The following is a 26,715-nucleotide window of genomic DNA, read 5'->3' as shown; positions in this document are numbered from 1 at the left end:
TAACGAAAATTTTCAGTCGTCAAAAATTTTTTAAAACACACATACAAAGGAGAATGACTATACAATCACTTAGAGACAGACTTCCATCACCATTCAATCACTTAGAGACTTTCAACACCATACAGCCATACAGCGACTTTCAATACCATAAAATCACCAGGAGACTTTCATCATCATATCCTAGAAACAAACTCTACAAAACCACTTCTAATATAGTGGAACCTGCTCTAAGGGCTACCTTTTCGGGACAATCACCTGTACAAACAACCACTTCCCACTTCCTCCATTGCATTTTTATCTCTTATCTATCTGTGGTGGCCGAATTTTGCTATTCAAAAGGCTTTTTAATGACTGCATCGATCGACAAGCGGTTTTCGCCTAAAGATTCTTTAAAATATTCTCCAAATCATGACGCCCTTCTTTTTTTCAGTTTTGAGACAGTTTTGCTGCAAAAAGCTAGATTTCTTTATTTCGCCGATCGCTTTTTTAGGCCGACGCTTCTGTCTCTGTAATATTAGAAAAGGAGGTTTCCGTTCACTAACCGTGCTCACTGTTTTGAGAGTACAGATCTAAACCTTCTAATTTTGCATCTCTCAAGATTTATGGCTCCATTCCAGTAGAATGTAAATATCACAAGTCAATGACTTTCGGCTGACGTTAATGCCCCGATCATTCCTTTTATCGAAAGGGGCGCCAGCTAGTTTATCATAATGACACTGCCCAAGACATCCACCTGTCAACAGCCACTTTTCTCATACTCTTTGGGTGGTCATCTTGGACAATTTTGATTGTATCAGTATTAAAAGATGACCTCTCATATACAAAACAATCTTCTTCTCGATACACTTAAGAAAACGAAGCGAGTATACAAAAAAAAAAAAGTACCAAATCAATAGGATATATAAAAACAAGTGCAGAAAGGTAAATATTCTTCCACCACAAGGTATTCAAGAAAATTTAATAAAGCCATGTATAATAAGTAGGGCCTGTCAAAACCTGTAGCAGGGCTCCAATAAAGCTTCTGCTCTTATTGTCACACTTTTCCATTCTACTACACTATACATATCATGACTTCAATACTCAAAAGTCATTTTGTTTTTGTTTGTTTTAGTAGAGGTTTTACGGCGCTCGCAACTTCATAAGGTCATATGAGCGCCAGAAGATTAGAGGTGTTACAAGAGAGTAACATACATAAAAAAGAAGGAGGGGAGATAAGGACGATAGATGTTTGATAGAAAAGAAAAAGCAAACCACACCAGAGCACCCGCCAACCACCCCACAAAGTCATTTTAGGCAACAGCAAAATATGGACAGATATAAACCTTGTTTTCTTTGGCGCACTTTAATTCTGGGCCATGGCACAGTAGCTAAATAAAAATGTTGAAGCTAAAGAGAGAAACTACCCACATAAAACTTTTTCCTTTTCCAAAACTGACTGCATAAGATTTTGGTAAAAACATCTGAGCAGAAAAAACACCCTTAACAATAGATGCCCACATCCAAAAATAATATTTTTTTTAAATATCATTATCATTATTATTCATTATCTATTGTTACTTTAAGCACTTTTTTATGGGGGGGGGGGGGGGGTGGAATTGAAAAGCAAGTTTTCCATTTGATATCCCAATAAAGCAACTATTTGCCTCACTCACTGAAACATTGTACAATCACAAACTCTCTACAAAACCACTACACAGAGGAGGTGGAGGAGGAGGAAAAATGCAGTTAATAATTTCATGCTTATCGTTATGGCAGTAGAAGTTTGAGAAAAAACCCATTAGGAGTCGGCGTTACAAATCTTAACTACAAGAGAGCATAACGAAAGAAGGAAAGCTCAAACCACACTTTGGAGTCACCACTGAGTCAAGGACCTGAAATTCCCACACAGTTATAGCAGGAAACAAGCAGTCAGATCTTACTACAGAGGTGTGAGGCAACGAAAGAGACGGTGCAACGGCAGCAAATTAGTAATTTTTCATTTCACCTAACCAAAAGCACTGTTATCATTTATTGTGTGATGTGATGCCGGCATATATCTCTACATAATCACCACTTTTCAGATGTGGAATGACAATTATTCATAATTTGAGCAGCCAACCTAACTATCAGTAATTTCTTATTTCACCTGAGAAAAAGCACTGTTATCATTTCTGAGATGTGAAGCCAGAAGACGGCATTCGTGATCCCTACAGAGTCATCACTTTTCGGATGAGGAATGAGCAACGTTCAAGAAATATGGATCTCTCTGTAAACACGTAGAGAATGCTCCATTTTGAGTGAGCTCGCTATAAATCAACACCAACCCTCCCAGTCATGTATATTTTCTGAAACTTTTATAATAAACCACGTATGAGCAAAAAGAATCTGCAATCACTCCAATATACGAGTATATGTGCAAATCTCAACAGATACTCAACTGAAGAGGTAGTTACAAAGAGATAGTTACTAAGGACCCACAAAGTACAATGGAAACATAAGTCTTAGAAATATTCTCCTCCGCAGATGCATTGATCATCATCAGACATTGAGGCATAAACTGTCATCATCATTATTATTACTACTATCATTATTACCATCGTTATTATTATTACTACTATTACAATTATTATAATAATAATTATTATTATTATTATTATCATTATTATTAATATTATTATCATTATTATTTTTATTACTATTATTATTAATATAATCATTATTATTGTTACCATTATATTATTACGGTTATTATTATTATTATTATTATCAATATTACTAATATCAATATCATCATAACATTGACACCATACATATTACCATTATTATTCTTATAATTATAATTATTATTATAATTATTATTATTATTACTATTACTATTACGAAAAGCCCATTGCACCTTCTCTATCTGTTCTCATTCTGAGGCCCATGCACCAGGAGAGCCACAAAGCGGCCACTACTACACACACACACACACGGTACACGTACCCGAGCCCTCCTTGCTGCCCGGCACCACCGCGGCGGTGGGCGTGGCCGCAGGGGATGGTGGTTCCAGGATGTCTCGGTACTTGGACACCATGAGCACCGAAGAGAAGTAGACAATGGCCAGGGCCAGGAACTGAGCTTGTTTCGTTTCTTCCTGAAAGAGGAGAAGAAAAAAAAACGAAAAAAAAACATATTTTCACCGTTAATTCTCTCTACATCTCAAACTGATACTCGTATTGATTTTTTTTCTTTATCTATTGAATTGATTTAGACATCTTATGGAAAGAGTGGTCCAAAAACCAGTTAGAACGTTTTAAAAAATAGAGCTTAATTAAAAAGAAATTTGTTCTTTTTTTTCAAATTAAGATAGGTAGAGAAATCTGGGAAAAGGTCCAAACTTATCAGAAGGTAAGAGAAACAGGAAGATTAACATTGAACACATCAAGCATCAAGGGCACAGTAAACCACCTCCCCCCCCGGCCCCCGCCCCCCCGCCCCCATCCCCCACCCCCAACAATATAATCCTGGATCATCTGATATTTCTGAAATTCCAGAAATTTCCAGGGAAAAAAAGTGAGTCCTCTTCAGCACTGACCACATCTCTGTACACCACAGCCCTCAGCCTGTTGATGTCCATGTCCTGCAGGAGTTTTTCAGGGTCCTTGATCGGAGTTGTCTGACCAGCCAAGTTTTCCACGATGTTCTGCAAGAGAAAGAGAGGGAGATTTGTGTCAAGATGCGGAGAAAGCAGGCGCTCCTCAATTTTTGGGTATGTAGAGTGATGGGTATTATCTTAAAGCTTGTTCATTCATTTATCTTTCAATGAAAAAATTACCCATTTATCTAATATAGAAGTCGAGATCATTGCAATTGAAGGCGGAAGGGTCGCCTGGTTTCAGAGATAAAATTAGCAAGAAAATGGAAAATGGTTGCCAAAGTTTGGTGACGTACATAGTTTGAGAATCCTTGGAAACTGAAAATGTACCTTTTGTGCCTTATATCAAAGTTTTTTCAATAGGATTCATACAGAATTGTGTTCTTAAATGGACAAACCAAGAAGGTTATATAAGTGCCAAAGATTAGAGGTGTTACAAGAGAGTAACAAACACAACAAAGAAGGAGAGATGAAAAGGACAATACATGTTTGATGGGAAAAAAGGGGCAAACCACAAACCACACCATAGCCCTCACCAACACCCCCCCCCCCCCCCCCCCCACAGACAAACAGGGAATAATATAACACGACAACAGAAGAGAGCTGACAGGTTTACAAAACCCCTCACAAGACCCTGGCTACCCTTACCTTGGCAGACGGATGAGATCCACCAATGAGGCTATGGATTGGGTCCACTCCGTTGATGGCTTTGCCAGCTCCCGGAGATGGGGGTTCCGACTGGCCTTGACCTTGGTACCGGTGACGACACTCCAGACAGTTGCGTACGGCAGATGTGCACACTGGGAAAACACAATGTTGTTTTTATTCTATGTAAGCGCCTTTTACGCCCTGATCAACACAATTTAGATAATTTAGGAGGTGGGCTTCTGACCCTGCCAGTCAGGATCAACCCAAGCTGGAAGAGATACAACATCCACACAGGAAGACCCAGATACTATGATAACAAATATCTTCCCATTCAGGAATCAAACTCAGGTCTCCTGCATGCAACAGTAAAGCACCAAACACTACACCACAAACATATGTAGGGTCAGTTCTTTTTCAAAACTGATGCTGAACACGTTCATTTGTATCCAAGGACAGCAGAGTCTGGGTGCTCATTTCTTCCAGCATTCTAAAGCAACTTATTACTCTTCACACATCATTTTCTGTTCTTGTTTAGCAGATATTCATTACACAAGGCCTATCACTGGTTTCCTTCTAAAACTTACAGAGAGTCAGAACCAGAACATGCCAAGCCTCAGACACCATCTCAGGATGCTAATTTTCTCTGGCATTTAAAAGTGACTTATGACACTTTATACATCATTTTGGGGATTCTTTTGGCAGATTCTCATCACCGTTTTATGTATAGAACTTACAGAGAGTTGGAACTTACCAAGCCTCAAACACTGCCTCCCGATCCTCATTTTCTTCAGCATTGAAAAAGTGACTTATAACACTTTGTCATCATTTTGGTGCTTCTTTACCAGATTTGTATCACTGCTTTCCCTCTGGAACTTATAGAGAGAGCCAGTACTCACCAAGCCTTAGACACTGTCTCAGGATGCCCCCAGAAGGCATATTCTTCTCGTTCTCCAGCTCAGCAAAGTTGGTGGAGCTGGCAAAGACGAGGATGTCAGTCATGTACATGATTCTCTGAAGGATCATCACCGCCTGCTCAATGCTCAGCCCTTGGTTGGGCTCCAGGATCTCAATCTCACCCTGAGCAAAAGGAATAAAATTAATAGAGAGACCCAAAGAAAATATTTTTAATGTACAAAATTAAAAGATTTGCTCTCCATTGTTGATTCCAACAGGATTCTTAATTTTATAAAGGCAACTGACATTAACTCTGAAATGTAGAAAACTGTTGTTTTAAAATGAAAATTGCTGTTTTAATTTTAAAAATCTTTCTAAAACTGTTTTATTACCATGAGTTGTTTAGCCTTCCCATAAAGTAAAACCAAACCACGCTGTGAACTGCTGTAAATGCAACCAACTTTTGTTCAGCGCGCTCATATGACCTTACGTAGTTGCGAGCAACGTAAAACTCTTACTAAAGAAACAGTCCTATTTCAAAGCATCACGTCACAGCTCCATCCCACCTTGAAAACACCTGTGCATCACGAAAGGGTTTAGCAGAAGCTAGTTCTACGATGCTGTGTGAGTAACCACATTATCCGCACAGCCTTCATTCAAAAAGAAATATCCTTTACCAGTTGACTGGTGTAAAGCATTACAAAATTACATTACAAAATGTAAAAAGAAACACAAAGCAGGGTAACCCTTCATTCAAGTACCCATTTCTACCCGTGGGCTCAAGAGCAATAAGGTTAAACTTACTAGCTTGAAGGAATATATTGGCTTTGAAAGGTAAACCTTGCTAACTTGAAGCAGTATCTTGGCTTTCACCAGCCTCACATATAACTTCAAAGCTGAAGCTGTACCAAAAAAAAACCCATAACTCTATTGGCCTTGACCTCGAGCCCACCCACACTTCTACAGATTGGATTTTTTGTCAAAATTTATGCGAGCCCAACAGCATAACCACTAGACTACCCATGCCAGAATTCAAGACTCACGTTTTGGGAGGTGGCTGCGGCAAGCAGAGGAAGTAGTCCCCCACAGGAAGTGATGAGGTTGTCGGCCAGCTGAGAGATCATGTGGGTCACGTTGACCACGTAGATGTGGTTTTCTCCGGAATTCACAAAGTCAATCACGCTCTTGGTGCTGTGGCTGCAGAGAACAAAGGAAGATTTTTAGTACATTGAAGCCCCCCTCCCCCCAAAAATTAAAATCTTTAAATCACACAGGCTACTTACTTCAATAACCAATCTTTTCCCAAAAATTTCAGTATATATTCTTTGCTGAATTACCAAGATAGATTTCTAAATAATTAATCCCTTCATAACATAGGTTTTTAAAAAACTTTTACTGCATCAAATTTTTGCTTGCCAGAACTGAGCAATTTTAATCATTTTGAAGTCCCTTTGAAAAAGAAAGATTGAAATGATTTAGAAAACAGATTTTCTTTATAGCAGATTTCAAATCTTTCTTAAGTTTTCCAGGAAAATTCCATTCCTATTGTAGAACAAGTATAAAATTCTGCATGGTGTATTTTAGAATGTGCATGTTAGAGGAGGATAGCATCTTGGCTCATTATGTTCCATGAACAATGTACAGCAGCTGCCTCAAAGGGGATAAAACTTGACTGCTGCTGGAAGAAAACAGTAGCTGCTTTTTAAAATGCTAGAACATAAATTAAGACTTTTGCGACTCAAACTACCATTCTTTCAATATATAGATAGACTTTACGACTTTTTGTGCAACTTAAAAAAAATTTAGTTAAAACTATTTGTGCTGTTTTTATGGAGACTTAAGAATTTACCATCAATATGAGACTGTAATTAACTCTACAAATACAAATACTTTATTTTTTAAAAAGTTTCCCATCTACAAGTTGCAAACAAGACTTTCTCACAAGATTTACCTCTTCCACACTTGAATATCAGTTTCCACAGCAAACAATAAGTCAGAAAGGAGCTTCTGGTGAAGGAAAGACCAACGGAACTCTGGAATGCGGAATGCTGGGGCCCGGGGGCCTGGACTGAAAATGTGACCCCCTCCTCTGCTGGCGTTGGATGGATGGCGTTGTAGTGAGGGCCCATCTTGGGCGGACGGGCCCGGAGGCTGGGACACAGACTTAGGCCTGGTGCCCCCGACTGGTTCACCTGGATTGGCATTTGGTCTGGGCCTGGAATTTTACAACAGGATACCATACATAACTGATGATACATCAGCAGTACAAGAAAAACATTGTTGGGGGAGGAAGACATTCAGTCATATCAGACAAATATTTTCCATACATAATTGATGTCTTGAGTTGATGAACGAATCTTATTTTAAAAATTTCTGGCGAAGGAAGACATTCACTTCAGTAGTATGAGACATATATTTTCCATACATAATTGATGTCCTGAGTTGATGAAGAAATCCCATTAAAAAATTGCTGGTGAAGGAAGACATTCAGTAGTATCAGAAAAATATTTTCAGACCCTCAAAAACGTGACTTATTCAAAAGGCTTGCTCTACTTTAAAACAAATAGCCGAGTTTAGGCTAAGATTTCAGTCATTCGAATCAATATAATCTCTAACACTTATCCCTTTGCGATTTATTGTCAATGGTACATCAAGAAAGGGAGAAACTTTCTTTTCATCTGTCCGGCTCCACAAAAACCTTTCGAGCAGACATATCTTATTTGCTATCTTTATGAGGATGTGCAAAAGTAAATACAAGGGATCGTAACTTTCAAACTCGAAAATGACATTTCCATATTTCTTTTAAATACTAAATCTGTATCACAATGTTTCCACCATGTATTCCAACTCATAATTCGTCCATCAATGTTTAACAATGGCCAATGCATCTGCAGAGGAGAATATTTCAAGAGCTAAATACCAGAAGTAAGGAAAAAGATGACTTGTGGCTTCTGCTATGATGGCCAATGAGACCAATTATGGCAGAGAAGAGTATCTAAACATATAAAATACACATCTGGAGTCCTTTGATGGCATGACTACAGATTAGGAAATGGAACTGAAAGAAGAACATTATAGAGAAATAGACTTTTTCATTGCAGTAAGATCTTGAACAAGGGACCTTTTGAATGACAGACAAACACCATACCTCTAGACCATAAGAGCCCCAATTGTAAATCAAAACAATGGGTGAAAAATCAGTGTCAAACATGTCGCTACCTCAAAATTACAAAGTTCTATCTGATATTTTGGGCCATTTTGAGTTACTAAGCCCATAAGGTCAGAAACCTAAATGTTCTATTTGCTCTGTAAAAATCGTAAGATTATAATTATTCAGAGTCGCTATCAAGTTATTCAAAGAATTGCATTCGAAAAAGCTCGACATGTGAAAATTAAATTTTTTAAATATCAAATTTCTCAAAACTAGGTGCTGAGCAGATAGAACTTTGTTCTAATTCTAGGGTAGCGATGTATCTGGGGCTCACAAGCCTGCAAGTAGGATTCCTTACCTGTCTGATGCAGTCTGTCCCTGATCTGAACTGCTCTCTAGTGCACTCGCATCCTCTCCTTCGCTCTTCTGTTCAGGCTCCGCCCCACTAGCACCCTCCGACTCCTCCCCTCCTGTGGCTTGCTCCGTCCCCTCGCTGCTCTCCTCTGTCTCAACGGTCTCATCCTCCTCTTCCTTTTTCTCCTGCTCATCCTCCTCCTCCTCTTCCTCCTTCTCGTCCTCTTCTTTCGTCTCACTCTTCTCCTCAGCAGCATCCTGTTTCTCCTCAATTTCTCCATCCTTCTTCTCATCTGAAAGGCTTTCTTCTTCTTTCTGTGCCTCTTGCTCTTCCTGTTTTCCTACTTCCGCCTCTTCATCTGTCTTCTCCTGTGAGGTAGCACTCTCCTCCTCAGCCTCGGCCTTCGCTTCCTTGACCTCCTCCTCCTTCTCTTCCTCCTTCTCCTTCCCCTCGGCAGCTTGGATCGCCTCGGCTTCAGTATCGGAAACCTCTGAGATCTTCACACTCGACTTGCGTGGGGAGGGAGCGGCGGCCGCCTGCTGCTGGCTCCCTATGCCGGAGATGGTGGAGATGGGCCTCTGCTGCTGCTCCTCGGGGTCTGACAAGTTGTCCGCTCGGTGCTGCTCAAACTGCTGGTACATCTTGGACATGTGAATCTTGAAGTCCTCATAGGCAACCTGCCACATACAAACCAGAACTTTATTATCACACAATCTTTGAGACAAGAGGAGAAAAACTAAAGTCAAACTAACTTGGTCTTGGTTATTCAAAAAAATTTGCCTCACAACAGATGCCGAGAGATCTGTGACCTGCTTTTTACACATATTCATCACAGTAAATACATCACTTTACTCAAGTCGTAACAGCTACTGATGAAATTAAAATGTCTAAATTACATCTCTAGACAACAACAATGACAAAAAAGGATCAGGGACCAGTACTGTTGTATCAAGTTTTTCCCCATATTAGGAAGCAAAGCAACAACAAAAAAACCTTTACTTTAGCACATTGATTGTAAGTGAAGGAGTTTGAAGAAATGAGCAAAAAAATACTATGAACTAATCACAGCTAACAAACAAAAAATCTCCCCGAAACCACATATACTGTAAGGAGGAGAGATAAGGACAATAGGAAAGAAGGAGCCAGAGCACCCACCAAACACACCCATTTATTACTTTTGACAAGAGGGAGAAGAGAAAAGGATGATGATGATGATGTTTGATAAGAGAGAAGAAGTACACCACATCACAGCATCCGCCAACCACCCACAATATTATGATCGAAAAAAGACGAATAACCTTGGAATGCAGAATAGCCAGAGTGTCTATCCACACTCTCCAGCCTCCAAACTCAAACTTGATGGCGTGGTGCAGCAGCATCTTGAAGAGGGCCATCACCATGTCCGTGATGCGTTGCTGCTCCGAGTTGCGAGGGTAGATGTAGGCCAGGGAGAACAGCCAATCTTGCCACACAGACATCTGGAGGACAGTTCTGGAAGATGGCACACAATAGTGGGTTATGAGTGATGGGTGGTGATGATGAGAGAAGAAAGAGATTATAATCATAAATGATGGGTGATGGTGACAGAAGAGATTATAATCCTCAATTATGATGGGTATTGGTGACAGAAGAAAGAGATTATAATCCTAAATGATAAGTGATAGTGACAGAAGAATGAGATTATAATCATAAATGATGGGTGAGGGAGACAGAAGAAAGAGGTTATTTATGATGGGTGATCATGACAGAAGAAAGAGACTATAATCATAAAAGATTGGGGATAGTGACAGAAGAATGAGATTACAAACATAAATGATGGGTGATGGAGACAGACGAAATAAATCATAAATGATGAGTGATACCGACAGAATAAAGAGATAAGAAATGATGGGTAAAGGTGACAAAAAAACGAGAATACGATCATAAATGATGGGATATGGCGACATGATGGGTAATGACAAAAGAAAAAACAAGTTATAAATGATGGGTGCGATGGCGAGAGAAGAAATAGATTACAAATGAGGCGTGATGGAGACAGAAGAGACTATAAAAGAGCAAAGCAACATACCTTCGGTTATCTTTATTGTTATTGCACAGAATGGTCAAATCGGAGAGGAAGATCTTCTTCACTTCAAGCACCTCAGCAGTGGGTTTGGACTGGCATATCATTGTGGCAACCACTTTCAGAATAGCTGCAGGGGAAAAAAGGAAATTAGACTAAATGCAACAACACTTATTTGATTAAAACAATTTTTGTTTCTTATAGTTTCAGGGTACAATAGGTACTATAGATTATGTGTTTCCTTTTTTTTTTTTGTTGAAGACTTTAGATATTAATGTGAAGACACGCACTTCCCTCAGTCGGGTACCTCTACCAGGACATTCACGCATATATCACAGAGAAATGTTAAAATTTTACAAATTCAGCAGTCAAGTGACAGGGAAAGAGTTTTCACAGACCCAAGAAAACAGACAGATAGGTTCACTGCCGACAAAGGCAGGAACACTATAGCAGCATTAAAAAAACCAAAAACCTTTCATCTGACTAAAGACAGTCAAAAACAAAAGTTCACATTGCTGACATCAAAGAGGCATATTGTTATTCATAGAGTGACTGATGACAGACGAAGCGTTAAGAAGAATTAAAAGTTAGTTTTAGTAGAGGTTTTACGGCACTCGCAACTGCATAAGGTCATATGAGCGCCAAGGGGTGGATGTCAACAGAGAAGTCCTTACAGGGAATCAGACTTACTCTACTCACCACTCTAGCTTCAACAGCACAAAGTCAGCTTCGACTATCAAGGCGCCCCGGAAATATCGGGTCACCAGAGTGTGACAATCATACAAAAGAAGTAGAGGAAAATGACGATGGTAAGGATTAGGAAAGAAAAAGCAGCAGTTCCCTGTTGTTGTTCAAGCAGTTATGAGCATGCCATTGTAGGATCAGACCATTTACAATTCTACTGTGCATTAGGACGAGAAATGCCCCCCCTTTGGGAATGGCCTAAAGACCCTTCAATCAGTGGCACCGCCCCGGGGGTGGAAGAATTAAACGTAAGCAAACCAAAGAGTAAAACTGCTATCAATGAATGAAGACAGTTGACACATATAGAAGAATAAAACAATAAGCAAAACAGAGAAAAACTGATAACAACAAAGTACTCACAAAAAAAGAAGCCTTCAACAGTACTAACCTGAGTTTTCAATGCGGAATGTGGACTCTGGTTCTGCTGATCTGACTTTGATGTTGTCCAGACCCATGCGCTCTGTGAGGATCTGTGAACAACAACCATATGTGTCACGACGTGGTGGAATCAGGCGCTCGTCATTATATGTGCATGTGGAATAATTAGTATCATCTTCAAACTTGTTCAATTGTCTTGCTATCGGTGAAAAAAAATGTTCATCTATCTTGACTAGAAGTCAAGATATTTGAGATTGAGGAAGGTGAGGTCGCCTGGTTTCAAAAGTAGAATTAGACAGAAAATGCATGTGGAGTAACTAGTATCATCATAAAACTTGTTCAGTTGTCTTGCTATCAGTGAAAAAAAATGTTCATCTATCTTGACTAGAAGTCAAGATATTTGAGATTGAGGAAGGTGAGGTCGCCTGGTTTCAAAAGTAGAATTAGACAGAAAATGCATGTGGAGTAACTAGTAACATCATAAAACTTGTTCAGTTGTCTTGCTATCGGTGAAAAAAATGCCCACCTATCTTGAATAGAAGTCAAGATATTTGAGATTGAAGAAGGTGAGGTCGCCTGCTTTCAAAGGTAGAATTAGCGAGAAAATGGCTGCCACAGTTTGGTCACTTCCATAGTTCGATAGTCCGTGGAAACTGAAAACTTACATTTTTTGTGCCTTTTATTAACATTTTTCAGTAAAACTCACCCAGAAATGTGGTCTTAATTGAACAACAATCTATTCTCTTCAACAATGGGAAGCCATTTTAGATACTTTTGACTGTTCTGTCTTTTACCTCAAACAAGGCATTGTAGGTGGCCATGGAGATGTTCTGAGTGTGAAGCATCAACCGCTCTGCCAGAAGGTTGAACAAGTTGTGTGGTGACATGGCATCCTGTTTCCTCCTGTAAAACACATAAAAGAAAATAATAACAATGATAAATAGCACTTCTATAGTGCAAATTCCCTCTTAACTGCAAGCTCTACAGGCGTTTTACAGTTTATATTATTACCCCAGCAGACCTGATAGCATTTTGAACTCAACTTCCTGGGAAGATACAGTGCAAGCAACCAATTTACAGGTGCTAAAACGCCAATATATGGACAAGATCTTTTACTGTCTATGGCCTGGTACCCATTCACATCTGGGTGAAGTGAAGTAAATAAAAAGTGGCAATTTAGATGTCTATTTCTTTTCATGGCCATGATGTTGCATGAAGAGTGAAAAACATATCCTTTAAAAATCCAACATCACAATTTCTTAACTAAAGATAGATGAAGCACTTAGAAGAATAAAAAGTAAACCTATTCACAAAATATAAGATACCTGGTTTATGGTTCGAGGACTTTTATAACTTGGTTATTGTATGAAATTTGTGTTTGAAATTTGATTGTATGATTTTATCATACCCATGCATTCAATTTTTCTTTCAGCATGTCTATCTTTAGCAATACAGAACCTAATCAGTTCTAGGAGACAAGTGATCTTCAGTTTCCCTGTATTGCTCTGCATATTTGTAGACTTGAAAATTCCCTGAACAAACTTTTGCAAAAAACTGTCTAAGCATGAGAAACTGTACCTGTAAGTACTTCTCATCAGGAAAAATCCCAGCAACCGCAGAGAGAGCAACCTTATGTCTTCGCTCTGAGAAGCCAACAGCTTGAAGATTGTTCTGCGTAAAGGGAAACAGTCCAATATCATAATCGTATTAAATAAGAATAATAGTAATAATAGCAATAATAATAATAATAATAATAAAATAATAATACTAATAATATTAATAATAATAATAATAATAAATGCTCATCTGTTAAGTAAACTCTTAAGTATAAGTAAAACCGAAGAAACAGAGGGGAAAAAGCACCCTCAAACCACCCATACAAATACAAGTCAAAGAGAGGATACAGGGGTAAAAGCACCCTCAAACCACCCATACAAATACAAGTCAAAGAGAGGATACAGAGGGGTAAAAGCACCCTCAAACCACCCCTGCAAATATAAGTCAAAGAGAGGAAACAGAGGGGGAAAATAGCACCCTCACTTTAGTTTCGTTAAGAGTTTTACGGCACTTGCAACACAGTAAGGTCAAATAAGTGCCGAAGATTAGAGGTGTTACAAGAGAGTAACAAACACAAAAAAAGGAGGGGAGCACAGGATGATAGATGTTTGATAGGAAAGAAAGAGCAAACCACACCAGAGCACCCGCCAACCACCCACAAGCACCCTCAGAACACCCCTACAAGTATAAGTAAAAGAGAGGAAACAGAGGGGGAAAAAAACCCCCCTGCAAAAATGGCAATTACCTCACACCGTTCTTTTGATCAAAGGCAGGCACCATGGAGGCCGGGTGCTCGGCCATGAGGTGAACCAGCAGCTCCAGCACATCCATCAGATTGTCGTCCTGAGAGAGAAGGAGAGAGAGAGAGAGAGAGAGAGTGAGTGTGAGAGAGAGAGTGAGTGTGTGAGAGATAGAGAGAGAGAGAGAGAGAGAGAGAGAGAGAGAGAGAGAGAGAGAGAGAGAAACAGAGAGAGAGAGAGAGAGAATGTTATATAGTTTTAGTAAGTATTTTATGGCACTTGCAACACAATACGGTCATACAAGTGCTGAAGATTAGATGTGTTACAAGAGAGTAACAAACACAAAAAAAGAGAGTAACAAACACAAAAAAAGAAGGAGGGGCGATAAAGACGATAGATGTTTGATAGGAAAGAAGAAGCAAACCACACCAGAGCACCCGCCAACCACCCACAGAGAGAGAGAGTGAGACAGCCACACAGATGATAAGATAAGATAGATAAGTTAATACTTTATTATCCCAGAGGGAAATTTTCCTTCACTGTACAGGACCGGAAAAACACATGCAAGTTGAGGTATACATAGAAATTTTAATCATATATTACTCTCATTAAAATTGAATATGAAAAGAGAAGTAAATCTGACAAAATGTACATATCACATCAGATACATGGAGCAGTAATATAAGATAAGTTAAACTAAGATAATAACAATAATAATATAGCTTTGTACCCATTCCCACCTGGGTGAAGGGAGGAAAATTTGCAGAGTTCCTTTCCCAAGGACACAACATTGGGTCCCTAACGGGACTCGAACCCATGACCTTACGGCTGCGAGTCTGAGAGCCTAACCGAACCAAACAAAACCAAACCGAACAGAATCGAATCTGCCAATGGGCACCACTTATAACATTAGAGAGTAGAAGAAGAGCATACCTCATGCAGTGTCGTCAGATAGTTGAGCATGGATTGCAGCTCATCCTCATGAATGCCGTGTCCCTTGATGATGAGTTCTTTCACATACAGCAGCATGAAGGAACGAAGCTTGACGATCTCATCCTGGGTAGGCCGAGGGCCATCTAAGAAAAGATCAAGTTTGAGGTTTGAGTAAAGTTAAGTTTTAGTTTCAGTAAGAGTTTTACAGCACTTGCAACAAACTAAAGTCATATAAGTGCCGAAGATTAGAGGTGTTACAAGGGAGTAACAAACACAAAAAAGGAGGGGAGATAAAGACGATAGATGTATTATAGGAAATAAGAAGCAAACCACACCAGAGCACCCGCCAACCACTCTCTTTGAGTAAAGAGAAGCACATCGAAACAATAATGGTCACTAATTTTTTTTTAAGTAAGACAGAAATAACAGAGGGAAAGTAACGAAGGAGGACCGACCATTGGCATCCTCCAACCACCTGCTAAGATGAGATTAAGTAAGATAAATCTCTATAGTCCAGACGCTGTGTGGCACAATGATGTGTGTTTCAACACACACATGCACGCGCGCGCACAACACACACACACACACACACACACACACACACACACACACACACACACACACACACACACACACACACACATGAAGCACACCCTCGCACCCGAGCTTGCACATCCAACAACAGACACAAGGAGGAGGAAAGGGAAAAACGAGGAAGAAGGAGGAAAAGTAAGGAGCAGGGGGGAGCAAAGGAGGAGGAAACGGAGAAGTAAGGAGGAGGAGGGAGTGAGGGAGAGAGGAATAGGAGGAACAGCAAAGGGAGAAATAAAGAGGAGGGAGGAAAAAAGAGAATGGAAAAGGAAGAGGAGTAGGAGAAAGAAGAAGATAGAGCACCCCCTGCAAAAAAAAAAAAATTTTAAAACCCCGAAGAAACAAAACAAAAAAAAAAACAAAAAATACCAGTTAGGGAGCACTTACCCAGAGCTTTGGGCTGGACACCGCTGCGGTCCAGAGGGCTGACCACCCAGTAGTAGTACTTGAGCGAGTGCATGGTCTGCAGCACAGCGCTAATGCGCCGGATGTTGTTGTAGATGCGCGCGTTGCTGATGAACTCGGTGGCCAGGTAACAGTACAGCTTGGTCTGCACCTGAACAAAACACAACAATTTTTCATTATGGTAAATGGTGAAATGGTGTGTGTTCAACACCCGTATCAACACTATTACGTTATTTAACCCTATCTGTCTGTTGTGTTTTACTATCATATCCATACGACTTGGGGAACTCTGTGCCACCCCTTTCCCTTTCCAAAGAGGAAATTTACTCGTTAATCCAATCTGTACACTTTGCATAGTAGACTGTCAAAATGATTTTTCGAGAAATACTGAAAGTTTCAAAGAGATCTTTGCACTAGAAGTATTCTAAAATGTGAAGAATGCAATCCCGGGGGTACAAAATGACACCAAAGCGTACGGATAGGGTTATGAGGTGGGACTTCAGAGTTAAACGTCCACCTCAAAAAGGGCAAAGCCAATTAAAGGGGAATTCGTGTAAAATGCCTTTCCCAAGGACACAACGTCAGACCAAGCTGAGGCTCTAACCCCCAAGCCCGCAATTTCACGATTACAAGTACAGCAGCCTAACCACAAGGCTACCGACATAACTAATTTAAACAGCATTTATATATCCTTTTGTATTGTTAGACGTCAAGAGGAGGTGCGATTTTCCGTCAAAGGTTAGCTGGGTGGCTTCTGTTGTTGACACGATATTCTATTGGAGGACCTCTTTAACGCCACCCAGCCAAGCTTTGCTTGGTCTGTCCCTGCCCTTGTATACTGACTCTTTTGAGTAGTAAACTCGTGCAGCTGGTTGATTTGGTGACATTCTCGTCGGATGACTGAACCACTTGATTCATTAATGTTCTGTGTCTTTCATAACCGGTTTTATCTTCCTGTTAAATCTTTTTGACAGTTTCGTTCCTTATGCAGTCTTTCTTACTAACATTTATCAATTTTCTGGGGCATTCCATCTCACAGCACTACATGAAAAAAATGCGGTCGGAACGAGAAAGAATCATCGAATGTTTCTTCAATGAACAAAAAAAAACTCTAGGACTATTGGTTAAACAGTAAGCTTTTCGTAAAATCTTCAGTAGTACCATTTAGCTTATTCCAGGGAAGCCAAGAATATTTTTGAGTGTTCTACAGTCTGCCGTGGTAAAAATCATTAACCATTATTAAATCATTACTACTAAATAAATTGTGATAATAATTGTACGTAAATGCAAGACTTCCTGAAACAGAACTGAGGAGCCCGTGTACTAACCTCCACCGACGTGTGCACCCAGAGCTGAGGGTTGAAGAGCACGTAGTCAAACAGGTGCTTGAGCAGCAAGCCGCCCGAGGGCAGCTCCACCAGGAACTCTGTCAGCTTGAGGAAGGCCTCCAGGACTGCTGGCGTGATGTGGTCTCGTGACGACTGGCAGGAGACAGGACAGAAACGAGATTGAGGGGGGGAGGAGGTGGGGTTTTCTCATTGTTACAAATATATTGCCTCTTAATACTTTACATTTACACAGCCAGCAGTACAAAATACCCCATCTGGTCACTCAGCCAGGAGAGTGACTGCAACGGATTTCTCAGGCCTGGCGCGCCGACCCAAACGGATAATCTTCACCGTCGAATTATTGCACCATGACCGCAAAGTGTTAAACCTCTCCATGTCTCAGTAAGAAACATTTTACTTGTTTCAATTTTCTTTCAGTAAGAGTGTAACAGCCTTTGCAACACAATAAGGTCATATAAGTGCCGAAGATTACAGGTGATACAAGAGAGTAACAAACACAAAAATAGAAGAAGGAGAGATAACAACAACAGATGTTAAGTTTTAGTCAGAATTTTACAGCACTTGCGACACAATAAGGTCATGAGAGTAACAAACACGAAAAAAGGAGGAGAGATAACGACAAAGATTTTCCAAATCCTAATTTTAAAAGAATCTAGAAAATGTTCCGTCTAGGTATATAATTTGTCCAATTTTCCATCTTGCCAGTCACATACCTTTTCCAACAAGAAGCTGATGACCAGGAAGCCTTTGTTCTGCACCATCTGCTGCTGGATAGCCGGAGAACACTCAATCAAGTCTCCCAGAAGGCCAATCAAGTTCGCACTGTTGGAAAAAAAAATGACAACTTAAAACACATATTATAGAAATACTGTTCATCAAAGCTGATGTCAGCGCATCTCGCTTGTATTAAAAATTTTTGAGTGAGGGAGAGGCAGACCTCAAGGGGAACAGATAGCCCGAAATATCTCCAACCAAACTCCAAGTGGCACTGTAAGCAGATAAACTTTGAGGTGGATCCTGTGCATGGACATGTACCATTTTTTTTTTTTTTAATTTAGTAAGAGGTTTACAGCACTTGCAACACAGTAAGGTCAAATAATTGCCGAAGATTAGAGGTGTTACAAGCTAGTAACTAACATAAAAAAGAAAGAAGAGAGATAAGGGATAATAGAGGTTTGATAGGAAAGAAGGAGCAAACCACATCAGAAGACCCACCCACCATGTACCATCTGCAATAATTCAAACCTTGTAGACAAATAGACTTGTATTTATAAATCTTATTTCATGAACTTGTCACTTCAAGACCTGAAAGCAAACTAGAAAACAAAAGAAATGTTACAGAAACTTGGCTCCCTCTTACCTCGTAAAAAGCACTTCATACACTTAACAAACATAAGCTACAACAATTACCAATAAACCTATAGAACACATGAACAAAGTTCCCCAAAGTTCCCCCCCCCCTTTTTTTTTTTGGTAGAGTTTTACAACACTTGCAGCTGCATAAGTTGCAATATGAGCACATATCCCTTTTTTGGGGTAATAGTTTTACAGCACTCGCAACTGCATAAGTTCAAATGGGCCCGCATTCTTCTTTTTTGGGGGGATACAAGTTTTACAGCACTCGCAGTAGCATTAGTTCATTTGAGCACGCATCCCTGAAGAGTGACAATAAACAGTTACCAAGTGGAGTAGTCCACTGCCATGGTTTTGTCAGGGCCGAGATCGACAGTCAGATCCAGCTGACCAAACAAGGGGAAGAGAATCTGAATGCCTCCCAGGGAATGTAGGGTACTGTGTATGGAGTGGGTGATGACAGCTTTCACATCCTGCAGAAAAAAAAAAAATCAAAATTAAACGATACTACATGCATATTTAAAAAACCCACAAAAATACCAGCTTTTTAACTCTTTCAGTGCATAAGGGATTTCACAATTTTACGCACCTTGGCGTGAAGAGAGTTATCTTAAAACAGTTATAATTCCATCAAGTATCGATGCATTTGTTGTGTGAGCACTCAAAACTCAGCCCTCTTCATCCCCCCCCCCCCCCCCCCCACACAAAAATCCCTTTTTCGTCTTCTTCCTCCTATAATTTCAATTCCATCCCCGCCTCCACAGGACATTTCCTCCTCCTCCTCCAGTCATTCCCTCTCCTTTCACACCTCCTCATCTCCCTTCTTCCTTTGCTCTTCATCTCCCGTCCTCCTTCTTATTCCTCATCTCCTTTCCTCCTCCTATCTCCTTTGCTCCTCATCTCTCTTCCTCCTCTTTTGACACCTCCTTATTTCCCAGCCTCCTCCTTGACACCTCCTCATCACCCTCCCCCTCCTTTGCTCCTCATCCCTTTACCTGACACATCATGGCGTGTGGTGAGTGCAGGAAGTAGGAAGGGTTTCCCTTGGGTGAGGACTCCAAACAGAGCTGGCTGTCACACGCTATGGGGTTGTACATGAACATGATAGTGCTCGTCAACTTGCCATCGTACAGTACCTGAAAGGGAAAAACGTACATTATGACTTCAGTAGTCATTTTTTTGTTACTTGAGTTTATTAACCCCACACTAGACGCATGCACATAGGTCATTTTGAAGATTGAGCACTCAAATTCTTGTAGTGATACAGAGGAAAAAAGGAAAGAAAGCTAATCAACACCAGTTGTTCGTTTGTTTGTTTGTTTGTTTGAGTAAAGAGAAGCACATTGACACAATAATGGTCATTAGGAGCTGGGAAAATGTAAAATAAGCAGACAGAGAAAACAGAGGGGAAAGTAAAGAAGTAGAATCTACCAGCGGCACCTTCCAACCACCCCCAAGCAGAGATGGTTTGCAAAAGAAGATATCATACTCAAACATCTCAGCACATCTAATCCAATATGTTCCGTCTAATGACAAAAGGGTTGTATCTTCTGCTGGAGACCAGCGGGCCTGCTGGTGCATTTATTAAAGACTCCTATCCTGCCCCATGTATTTATTAAAGACTCCTATCCTTCTTTTGTTTTTTTAGTTTGGTAAGAGTTTTACAGCATTGCCAACTAAATAAGGTCAAAATAGCACGCAGCTATCATCATTCTGTGCCTGTACGAAGACATATCGCAATTTCATGATTAAACGGTATTGATGGGAGCTACACCTTAAACACCTTAAAAGAAGAGGAAAATGTTACAATTATATGGACCAGCAATAATCAACTTGTCCCAGACCTCTTCAACCCAAATTAGTTGAGTCTTGAGCTGAGTTTTCATATATATTTCTTTTTTCCCCAGAACTAAAGACCATGATTGTAACAATTTTTAAAATATTGGGCATTTTCAACTGCATCCCATTTCTCAGTATCAAGCGGGGGGGAAAAATTTGGAAAAGAAAATGGAAGACTTTTCCTCACATACGTGTATCAAACTATATATTCCTGCCAGACTGCTATCTAACTTTCTTAGGCAACAAATCAAGTTGTCTTCAATTTAAAGACTGGACAATTATGGGAAGTGGCCGGTGGGTCTTCCTCCTTTCCTACACATCCTCTTTTTGTCTGTCTGCCATCACTCTATTTCCAAGCACAAAATAATATTATCACATGCCTCTCTAATTCACTAACTCAAATTCAAACAATTTAAGGCAGCTAAGGTGAACATATGGTGCACAAATGAAACCTTTAAAACTGACAGCGTCGTTGTGCTTGAGCAGAGTACAAATGACAAAGGTGATAATATCAGAAGAAGGATTAAATACAAAGCATGTTAGATAATAGAGAACACAAATGAATTTTGAACAGAAGAGCTGCAAGATTATTCACTATCAATTTTCCGGTTGAAGGCCTAGAACTCAGACGGCCGGTGGATCTGAAAAGTAATGATTAATTTCGCTTTTTCCGTGAAATAACAAGAAGGGATCATAATTACTAAAAGTAACCCCACTTTTCTCGGCACAAACAGCCCCCACCTTCTCCCTGACCTTTGTCTACACATAAGTCTCGGGTCTATGTGACATCTCAGATACATTTTCACTGAGCAACCTTTCATCAGAGGTGCCAAATGGCTATGAAAAAAACCTGGAACTTTTCGAACAGCATGTAAACATGCACAGGGAGACTCAAAATCTATGGATCATGTTAATTATTGCATCTTGTGTCAAGACATTTTTTCATATCGATTGCAATATGTCATGAACAAAGAAATTACAAAGAAAATAAATGAATAAGCAGGAGAATGTGATATTACAAACTCCAGACAATTTCAGAAATCTGTATTTCCTGATTTTCAGTGAAAAATCAGCACCTCTGTATTATAACTGAATCATGCTAACATCATGAAAGATAGATGACAACGTAACAATATTTGATTTTTGTAAATCACAGACTTTCTTAAAATCCTACTGGAAACAAAACAAACAATAATGGCTTGTTTCAAAGTTCATCTCGCATCCAAGCAAACCAGAGCAGTTGTGGAATTAGTGAAGCAACACTGGACTCCCAAAGCAACACACAATAACCAATAGGGTTATCCAATATAAGATACATTCAATGTGTGTTAGTCTACGCTATAAGTTTTAAAAAGCCATTAGAATTTTTAAGCAATAACCCTCTTCACCTGGAGAAGAAAATAAATGATCAAATTTAGGAGACCAATTAACACACATCAAGACAATGGCCAGAAGATTGATATAAAACATTGAAAGGTAACCATGAGTCAAGGATTCTTGGGTAACATTTATACACAGGTACCTTGCATCATAGTCATAACAACTACACCATCGAAAAAAACAACAACTGAAAGTCCCAGCTGCAACATTTTAACTGTCTGAAGTTGGTCCCAATTTGCTTTCTAAATTAAGAGTTATCTACAAAATTACTATAAGACTCAATTATCACAAGGTCAAAACAATAGCTTAAGAAATAGAGAGCTTTCGAAGCAGACAGGTTGACTCCACAAAAAAATATAAGCAGAATCAGCAGAGACTGAAAATTAACACTCATCAAGAATTCAGTTCTGGCGAGAAAAGCTGGTAAAGGATCGGTTAAAAGTCTCAAATAACGTGAAACAGTCTGGAGAGAGAGAGAGAGAGAGAGAGAGAGAGCACTTTCACCAAACAGTAAAGGAAGAATAGCCATGACGTGTAATAAAAAAAACAAAATGTATAGGAGAGGCAGAAGCAGGATATTTTGTTACATTGTGTTTTACAACTAATCAAATCAATACGAGTTTAACCACCAAATTCATACAATAATGCAGTTCATTCCATAACTGCATGAAATAACTCATATCAATGCAAATAGCTTACGAAAATAAGTCAACCAGGAAGCCTCTGATTTACATGGCTCATGATTTACTGGACAAAAGCCTTCTCTTGAATTGCAATACTTTGTCACAATCCATTTTTGTCTGTTTGAGTAATGTTTGTTTTAGTAGAGTATTTATGGCGCTCGCAACTGCATAAGATCATATGAGCGCCAACTGTTTGAGTAAAGAGAAGCACATTGACACAATAATGGTCACTTTAGTGCTGGGAAAAAGTAAGACAGACAGACAGACAGACAGACAAACAGACAGACAGACAGACAAACAGAAATGACAGAGGAAAAGTTCCGAAGTAGTACTTACCAGCGGCACCCTCTATACACCCACTTTACGACAGATAACATAATGAAACAACAAAATACACACAGCACTTAAAGCTAAGGATATATTATAAGGGCTCCATACAACATGGGGAGAAGGGGGTGAACAAAGCATAATTCAAGGTCTAAAAAAAGTACACAGGCACTAGCACGATGAAATCTGTTCTTTATCAAACTATCTTAATTTTCAACAAGTCTCTGAAAATTATCTACATTCTCTTTTAACCGGACTAGATATATATTTGTCTCTTAACATTCAATGCCACATCATTTCCCATGCAGGAGAACATGCCAGTGAACTTTTTAGTGAAGAAAAATCTATTTCAAAAATATAGAAATAAATAATGGAGAGTCAATGGGTAGGAGACATTACCTGAGCAAATCCTATTAGTACCGGAGGTTTGTTTGTTTGCTTGTTCGTCTGTTTGTTTGTTTTAGTAAGTAGAAACACATCTATACAATAACAGTCATCTAGTGCTGGAAAAAGGCCAGACAGACAAACTGAAAGTTAAACTAGGAAAAAACAAAGAACTCTTCAACGATTCCCATAAGCAGCAGTAAAAACACTGAGCATAAAACTCTTTTCCCCTTCAGTGTGACAATATCCAAATACTTCCAAAAGACAAGTTTTTGTTTTAGTAAAAGTTTTACGGCACTTGTAACACAATAAGGTCATTTAAGTGTCGAAGATTAGAGGTGTTACAAGAGAGTAACAAACACAAAAAAAGGAGGAGGAGAGAGAAAGGCGATAGCTTTTGATAGGAAAGAAGGAGCAAACCATACCAGAGCACCCGCCAACTACCCACATAAGACAAGTGTACATTAAACGGATTCTATAGTACAAAGACTCTTCTGGTCGAGAGGAACTGTATCCTGATCTCTGATTAAATTATGTCAACTGCTTTCATTTCAAACTTTCCTCTCCTCCCCCTTCCCCTGTGACACTGCCTGAAAGCAAGGACCCTACAAAGTAGGAAATATGTTCACAAAGGTAAAAATTAGTCGCACTGCAGATTGAGGAACCAGCAGTCCACTACCCCTGCTGAGATTTATTAGGGGAATGCACAGACGAAAGACTGTGGTTCCTTAACTTACTTCAGCAACAGGTAAAAGACAGCCCAGCCCATGAAAAGAACAGAACTCATCTAAGAAGGAAAGTCATAACTTCATCTATTAACCTACATTGTCCAGTATTATCATCGAGCATCAGGAGATATATACCACAGAATACAAACAGTCAACAAATCATTCCCTCTCATGCAAACATTTCTCGGAGAACACAAAAACTGCACTCGTGCGCAAAACATTTTGACATGTTTGTTTTAGTAGGAGTTTTACAGCATTTGCAACAAACTTAGGTCGTATAACTGCTGAAGATTAGAGATGTTACAAGAGAGTAACACACACAAAAAAAGAGGAGGGGAGACAAGGACGATAGATGTTTGATAGCAAAGAAGAAGCAAACCTCACCAGAGCATCCGCCAACTTCCATAGACATTTTGACAAACTTTAAGTCAAACCATGCAAATGCCTGTTGTGACACCACACACGTATATATATACAAACAGCAACACCTCCCACAAAAAGCAAAACACCACCACAAGTAAAGGGGGGAAAAAGTAACCACCCTCATCCCCCCTCAAAAAAAAATAATTTTTTTTTAAATAAAAAAAATAAAGAAGCCTTGGGTGACACCGACAAACAGAACAACATTTTTTAGTTCCCATAATAGGTTGAAAGGAAATAAGGGACTCCTTTGGTACCTACTTTTCCTCAATTGGGAAACTTGGGTATGTGATAAAAGAAATCTACACGATGCTGACACAAGAGGATTAGTAAATTTGTGAGCAGTTACTAGGTGAAAACACTGCCTCCTGCTTTTATTATTACCTGGGTAACATCAAGCATCCATAAACTCCATAAAGTTCTCTCCTCTGTTTCCATCTAAACATTTAGAAGACAAAATGACACGCTGAAGAGCAGCTCCCCAAGCACACAGAGAAACAATAAATGTCTTCATTCAACAAAACTATCATGTTTGAGAAAATTTAGTTCCTTCCATTTTTTAACACAATTGATCTTAATAGGAAGTTGTAGACCATTTTGATTTTGCTGATAAAAACAAGCAAGCACATGCAAAATACACTTTACAATGTTTCCATGAAACCATACAACTGAACAAAAAAATACCAGGCAAATGCCTTTCTAACAATCAACAACCACCAATTTGAACATCAACATCCAAAGGGAAAATTTTCAATAAAAATTAGATACAAAGCAAAACTTCCCCAAAACAAAGGTGAAGAAATTTCCCAGACCTTTAACACAATAAGCGAAATCCATAAGGCTATAAACCACCAAAAAAATGACCATACCAAGGAGCAAGCATAGGTAAGTATAATAAAACTCCCTCAAGGAAGTAAAATAACCAATGCTATTTTGATAAGTGTACAAAAAAATTAAAAACAAACAAAAAACAAAACAACAAAAAACAAAAAGATGAATATCAAATCTGCCTGTTCTCTCTATCAAACAACAAACGTGCAAAAACACATTAAAAAAACATTCTAAAATTCAACGAAATATACCCTTTCATGAGCGTCAGAAATCAAGTTTAGGCTTTCATTTTCAAATCGGAATTGGCTCTGAAAGAAGGAATAAGACAAACAGAAAGGTATATAGATTATTTCATACCAACAAATTTTAAATGGGCGTGTGGGTGGGTGGGCCATAAACCCGTTACACAGACTTTCAAATCACGGCATGAAAACAGGTCTGTCATATTAGCATTATAAGGAGGCATGTCAAAGTCAACAAAGCAATGAACATCAATAGTAACATTATGAGTGTACACAAAATGGTTGGCAGAAGGTTACATATTGATGAGGTTTATGAAAAGAAGCTCTATTATGTTAAACTCTCACAAGACTTAACTGTTTAAAATACTTTCTTCTCATATTCTAAAAGTGTTTCCTGCCAGCTGATTCTGTTGATTTTAGTAGGGTAGCGAAAGAGAAAATAGATACTATTTCTGCAACATTGCAGTATGCGTTACTTTATGGTGAAATCAGGCACCTGTCAAATAAGGAAATCAAAGAAACCAACACTATTCCGCACTTTGAAGAAGTTTATCACTTCTTTTTTTTTCTGGCTCGAAACCTTTCATGTTCATTTAAAAAACATTTATGTGTGGATTTTACAGAAAAACGATAGTGAAAGGCACGAGAAATGAGAAATATAAAATTGCAGTTGCCAAGGACATTCAAACTTAGTAAGTCACCAAACATTGGCGGCCATTTCCTCATAAATTTTACCTCTCACATCAGGCGATCCAAACTCCTTTAATCGCGACTTTCATTCACGATATATGGGTGCTTTTTCAATCAAAAACAAAACAAACAAGCAGGTTTTCGGATTATACCAATAACTTCACATTCCTAAAAATTGACAAGTGCATGATTCCACCATGCCATGATACATACAATTGAAAAGATAGGACCAACATGTTTAAACATGACTAACGCATCAAACCAACAAAATTACAGAATAATTATGCAGCAACATAATCAGAAACAAATTTAAAAACAGCTGGGGAAGAAGCTCCATAATAGCCAACCTCTAAAAGAACTGTAATAAAAAATTAACTCAAACCCAGACACAGGTCAAATTTTATAATTTAAAAAA

General features: G+C 39.1%; 1 protein-coding gene across 1 annotated transcript in view; it reads right to left on the bottom strand.

Annotated features, from left to right (window-relative positions):
• LOC101847012 (neurobeachin) overlaps window positions 1–25,676 on the bottom strand; it is a gene marked incomplete at both ends in the record, with an annotated part of 41,757 nt that extends 16,081 nt beyond the window's left edge. Inside the window, 21 exon segments of the mRNA XM_035973652.1 lie at window positions 2,965–3,115; window positions 3,557–3,664; window positions 4,265–4,416; window positions 5,161–5,341; window positions 6,202–6,355; window positions 7,110–7,373; window positions 8,668–9,341; window positions 9,963–10,155; window positions 10,733–10,856; window positions 11,859–11,940; window positions 12,643–12,751; window positions 13,427–13,519; window positions 14,151–14,248; window positions 15,079–15,221; window positions 16,057–16,225; window positions 17,403–17,555; window positions 18,137–18,245; window positions 19,104–19,249; window positions 19,772–19,912; window positions 24,922–24,975; window positions 25,620–25,676. Of these exon segments, the coding sequence (XP_035829545.1) occupies window positions 2,965–3,115; window positions 3,557–3,664; window positions 4,265–4,416; window positions 5,161–5,341; window positions 6,202–6,355; window positions 7,110–7,373; window positions 8,668–9,341; window positions 9,963–10,155; window positions 10,733–10,856; window positions 11,859–11,940; window positions 12,643–12,751; window positions 13,427–13,519; window positions 14,151–14,248; window positions 15,079–15,221; window positions 16,057–16,225; window positions 17,403–17,555; window positions 18,137–18,245; window positions 19,104–19,249; window positions 19,772–19,912; window positions 24,922–24,975; window positions 25,620–25,676 (3,355 nt within the window).
• Between the last annotated feature and the right edge of the window lie 1,039 nt (window positions 25,677–26,715).

Source organism: Aplysia californica, unplaced genomic scaffold, assembly GCF_000002075.1.
Source record: "Aplysia californica isolate F4 #8 unplaced genomic scaffold, AplCal3.0 scaffold01602, whole genome shotgun sequence".
NCBI lineage: Eukaryota > Metazoa > Mollusca > Gastropoda > Aplysiida > Aplysiidae > Aplysia > Aplysia californica.
Note: the sequence above shows the minus strand (reverse complement) of the source record. Positions and strands in the feature narration are given on the sequence as shown.